Source organism: Gavialis gangeticus, unplaced genomic scaffold (assembly GCF_001723915.1).
Source record: "Gavialis gangeticus isolate Ggan-Ray unplaced genomic scaffold, GavGan_comp1, whole genome shotgun sequence".
In the NCBI taxonomy this organism is placed as follows: domain Eukaryota; kingdom Metazoa; phylum Chordata; order Crocodylia; family Gavialidae; genus Gavialis; species Gavialis gangeticus.
In genome coordinates, this window is record NW_017728996.1 from 1895949 (window position 1) to 1900962 (window position 5014).

The 5014-nt window shown below is 52.9% G+C and overlaps 1 protein-coding gene and 1 non-coding gene across 2 annotated transcripts in view; both read left to right on the forward strand.

Moving 5' to 3' along the window:
- LOC109288401 (interferon-inducible GTPase 5-like) overlaps positions 1 to 2759 on the forward strand; it is an 11975-nt gene extending 9216 nt beyond the window's left edge. The window contains exon 2 of the mRNA XM_019503891.1: positions 149 to 2759. Within this exon, the coding sequence (XP_019359436.1) occupies positions 176 to 1435 (1260 nt within the window). The 5' untranslated portion in view covers positions 149 to 175 and the 3' untranslated portion in view covers positions 1436 to 2759. The remainder of the gene's footprint in view (positions 1 to 148) is intronic.
- Positions 2760 to 4873: 2114 nt separating this feature from the next.
- Positions 4874 to 4946, forward strand: TRNAK-CUU. Its single transcript has one exon. It is a non-coding gene; the product is annotated as a tRNA-Lys (tRNA).
- The last annotated feature ends 68 nt before the right edge of the window (positions 4947 to 5014 follow it).

Genomic DNA, 5014 nt, shown 5'->3' on the forward strand with positions numbered 1-5014 from the left:
TGAGCCCCCCCCGGGGGGGGGGGGGGTAATTGCTGCCCTCATCAGCCCAAGCTGGGAACACTGAAGCACCCACCCTGCAGCTCAGCTCCCCTCCCTCCTGCTACGAGCCAGTCAACCCTAATGAAAACCTTTTCTTTCCTCCCCCCAGGCTCCAGAGCACCTTATAGGAGTTGCCATGGCTGGTGCTGGTGAGAATTTAGATCCTGAAGCCTTTTCCTCTATACTCCCAGAACTGCAGGAGGAACTGAAGGCTGCACTACAGGGAGGAGACCTTGTGGCAGCAGCCTCGAAAGCCCAAGAGGTTCTGTGCAGTGTGGACAAGGTGGTTCTCAACATTGCCATCACAGGGATCACAGGCTCTGGCAAGTCATCCTTTGTCAATGCCATGCGTGGTGTGGAGGATGGAGATAAGGACGCAGCTGCCATAGGAGTGACAGAAACAACATCTAAGCCTGCTTGTTTCCCACACCCTCAATATCCCAATGTCATCTTCTGGGACCTGCCGGGAATTGGGACACAAACATTTCAGGCAGACGCATACCTCCAACAGATGTTGTTCGATCGCTATGATTTTTTCATCATCATTTCCGGCCCGCGCTTCAGAGAGAATGACATCAAACTGGCCCGTGAGATCCAGAGACTGGGGAAGTGCTTTTACTTTGTGCGCTCCAAGGTGGATCAGGATTTGTGCAGTGAGCAGAGACTGTACGATCAGTCTGGATGTCTGAAGAAACCTTGTGCTTCACGCCCACCACAGTACGATGAGGCTGATATCCTGAACAAAATCCGAGAAGATTGCATGGGAAACCTGCAGAAAGGAAGGGTGGATTTCCAACAGGTTTTTCTTGTCTCAAACTGGTACACTAGCAAGTATGATTTTCCCAGGCTGCAAGAGACTCTTGCGCATGAGCTCCCCAGTCACAAGCGATTAGCTTTTCTCCGCTCCCTGCCCAACCTCTCTAAAGAAACCGTGGAGGAGAAGAAGACATGCTTGATGACACAGGTATGGCTGAAGAGTTTAGCTTCCTTAGGAGCTGGTGCACTTCCTGTGCCAGGCTTTTCTACTGTCTGTGATGTAGTTCTCCTGGTGTCAACCCTGAAACAGTACTGCCAGGACTTTGGCCTGGATAAAGAGTCCCTTGACAAGATTGCTAGCCTCGCAAACAAGCCTGTCAAAGAGCTGACAGATGTGATAAAGTCCCCCCTGGCCCATGAAATCACAAAAGATCTCGTCATTAAGCTCCTGTCCAAGACAGTAGGTGGGGGAGTGAAATACACTTTGTTTTTCAAGAATATCCTCCCCTTGGTGGGTCCCGTGATAGGTTCTGTGGTATCAGGCACCATTTCTTACATTGCCACATACACCTTACTGAAGGGTTTCCTGAATGCTGTTGCTGACGATGCCCTGAGTGTGCTGGAAAAGGCTTTGGGGTGATAAGCCTGTAAATCAGCAAAAGGCCAGCGCTGGCTCTGTGAGAGGGATGCAACAAAGTGAAAACCCCTTGGCACTTTCTCCCCTGCCACCCCATTCCTGGGAGAGCTGCCAGCAGCCAGCCATGTACTTCTTGTGCCCTGGGCTGTGACAGCAATCCCAGCAGGCGTCTCGTTTCCTTGAGCAGCTTTCCTCCTCCGTGCTGGGCTTGCTTTGCTTCTGGACTTGACACCAAGCAAGGCCAATGGTGGAGCCTGAGGGAGTCACGGGGTGATCGGAGACTCCCGCACATCACCGTGAGCTTGGCCATCTCTGCCATGGGGCCATCACCTCGGCATGAGCCTTTGCTTCTCTTAATAATCATTCAGGTTTGTATCCAGCTTTCAGGATTCCTAGGCTCTGATATTGCCTCCTTGCAGGTCCCAGCCTGGGCCCTTCTTTTCTTACCGAAACTACATCATACTTTAATTGCAGTGACCTGCATTTAGTTTGCATCAGCAGCCCATGTCCAGTAGTCACTGCTTGGAAGGCGGTGTGGTTTGGGCCCAGAGACACTTTGGACTTGTCCTAAGGGGAGCTCTTCTCAACAAGCGTCTTTCTCCGGTTCCTCCCGAGACAGCAGGTGCCTGCATCTGCAGAACAGGGCTCTCAAACTGAAGGCCTATGGGCCAGATCCACCCATAGGGCTGCGAGAGGGGCAGGGTGCATGGGGGCAGGCCTGCCACTGCAATCCAGGGACCTGAGCCTCAGGTGTCACCTGGCTGCGTGAAACCCACGGCTGCCTCCACCACTCACCTCACCAGTGCTGCCTCGCCGATCCGGCCCTTGCTGATCTGGCCCTTGAGGAGCCCCAGTGTCCAGATGCAGCCTAGGCAGAGAGTCAGTCTGACACTCCTGCTGGACAGCTTTTGAGGAGAAAATGAGGCAGGGAGTGCAGTGAGGCTGCCCCGGGAACACACGGGGGAGTGTCCGTTAACCTCAGGGAAAGACCACCTGGGCACCCCCTGCTCCCCCACATCTGCCTCTGCTTGGAGATGGAAGAGAGCAAAACCCCACGCCTGGGGTGGGAGCTTCCGTACGTCTTCAGATGCTTTGGAGGAATAATTTAGGCCGTGTTAGCATGTGTGAAGTTAACCAGTAAATCACCTGCTAGTGGTTGTGAAGAGTCCAGGATTGCTTTCTTGCTGTTCCAGGTATTAGAATGCATGAGTATTTTACCATTTGCGGCTGTAATAATCACATCGTGGTTAGACATGGCTTATCTTGCTCTGTATTTACTGTCTGTATTCTCAAATGAAGATTTACATTAAAGTTTCCTTATAACCATTCCTGTAGAGTACTGGGGTTCATTGGGACAAGCTTCCTGAGCCTGCTTTGGGTTGGTCATGTCACCACGGGCACAACAGGTCAGTGCTTGGTCCTTCAAGCAGAGAACATGGTGGGAAACCTGCCTGGTCCCTGGCTAAAAACACCTGGCAGAGCCATGAGGGGCACTTGTTCCCCTCCTAAATCAAAAGGCAAATAGCAGCAGCGCACACACACTCCTCCTTCCAGCACAAACCTCCTGCCTTGCTCCTTTTCCCTTCCATTACTAGCCCACCCCATAGCAACCTCTACCTCTCCTGTGCCTATCCCTTAAGCACTCCCTTGGGATAAACCAGACTCACCTAGGCAGCAGAAACCTTGAATTCTCCATCTGCCCAGTACTTTTCTAAGCCAGATCTAGCCTGCCAGGCCACAAGTGTGTGGGTCTCGTCAGGTCCCAAACACTCCAGGGCCAGCTTACAACAAGCCTGGGATCAGAGCCATGGGACTGGAGTCCCACTGTGGGTACAGGTGTCCAGAAATGAGGAGTCAGCTCCAAGCTTTGAGGCCTTGTTTTTAAGAACTGGCCCCATGTGCAGTGCCCTGGCTGGCCCCAAAGTGCAACCATCTGGTGCTGCATGGGAGGAAAGAGCCCTGTGCCTTCCTCCAGCTGTTTATGGGGTGTCACCGCTGCTTACTACCATCCCAGCCTCCAAGCCAGGATGAAATATTTCCAGTTCACAACTGGTCGCCCGCGTCCCCAAGCACAGATGACAGCCATTTAACCTGACCCACAAAAGCAACACCAGACTGAGCTTCCCAAACCTGGTCTCCCCAAGCCAGGCTGGATACAGGTGACTATTTGCAAAGCCGGTGGCAAACTTATCGCGGTGTGCTGCTGTAGGCAACTGTTTTTGGGTGCAGAGACTTTGGGCTAAGCAGGCCATTCACTGCCTGGCATAGTCCCACAGGTCGGCACTGGTCAGACACTATGGCAGGGGAGAGGAAATAGCATGTCACAAATATCACCGGCCTGATACCAGTGCACAGCCCCGGGCCTGGCCCCTCCATGAGTCCCACACGGCCTCCATTTGATTCCCCCCAGCATGCTCTGTCTCCTCCGTGCTGTACCTGCACCCGCCCAGCCCTCTGTTTTATATCGCTGCCGCCACCACAGCCTGCTCCCAGTCCTGCCCAGACCCCCGAGCCCTCCGGCTGGAGCCTCATCCCCTTTGTTTCCCCCAACACCTCCGCCTGACCCCTCAGTCCCTTTGTGTCACCCTGAAGCACCCCTGGGCTGGCCCTCCACGGCCCCTTATATCCCTCCGCAGCCCCTCACCTGGGCTCTTTCTGTCCTCTACATTTTCATCACAGCCCTGAGGCTATGGCCTTGCCAGCCACACATCTCATCTTCCAACAATGCCACAGGCCTTCTGCTCTCTCCATGGCACCCACAGCCTCTGTCCCTCACACTTCCGCCATGTCCCTTTGTGGCACTGTGGCTCAGCCAGATCCCTCCTGCCCAGCAGCTTGTCCTTGTCCTGGCTGTGGGAACACCCAGCAGCTCAGCGTGACCGCAGCCTCCATGCCCCACCACCTGCCATCCCCAGCCTGGCCTCCCAGCCCTTTCATTTTGAGCCCCAGCACCCCCCTGATGGCTCCATTACTTATGGGAGCCTTACAAAAAAGGCATTTGCCAGGGCTACTGTGCAGCAGCTGGACTTACTGCACATTTAGTTTAATACTTTATTAAACAAGTACTAAAGTAAATGTGTAGCAACTACTGTGCATTATATTATTTTTTGCAAAAAATATTTCTATAAATAAATAAATATATATTTAATACATACTAATATTAAATATTCTATATATATTGAATATATATAACTACTGTGCATTAATGAATGTGTAGACACACCCGGTGAGAATTAAAACCCTGGCTTTTGTCCTGCAGGGGTCAGCACAGCTCTCCAGCATCACAGCCAAGTGCCCTGGCACTGCATCATCATTTCCCCTGTCCCGGGTGAATGGTGGGGCTCTGCCAGGTGCCCCAGGGAGAGCCTAATTTAGTACATGTACTTGCATATATGGACCAGAGAGGCAGGAGGAAGAACTACCTGCACCAGTTTCGCCAGTGCCCGGCTAGCTCAGTCGGTAGAGCATGGGACTCTTAATCCCAGGGTCGTGGGTTCGAGCCCCACGTTGGGCGATTACTTTTGTTCTCTTTTCCCCCCTCCCCTTTCCTTAATCCATTTTGTAACCCAGTGAATCACGCCC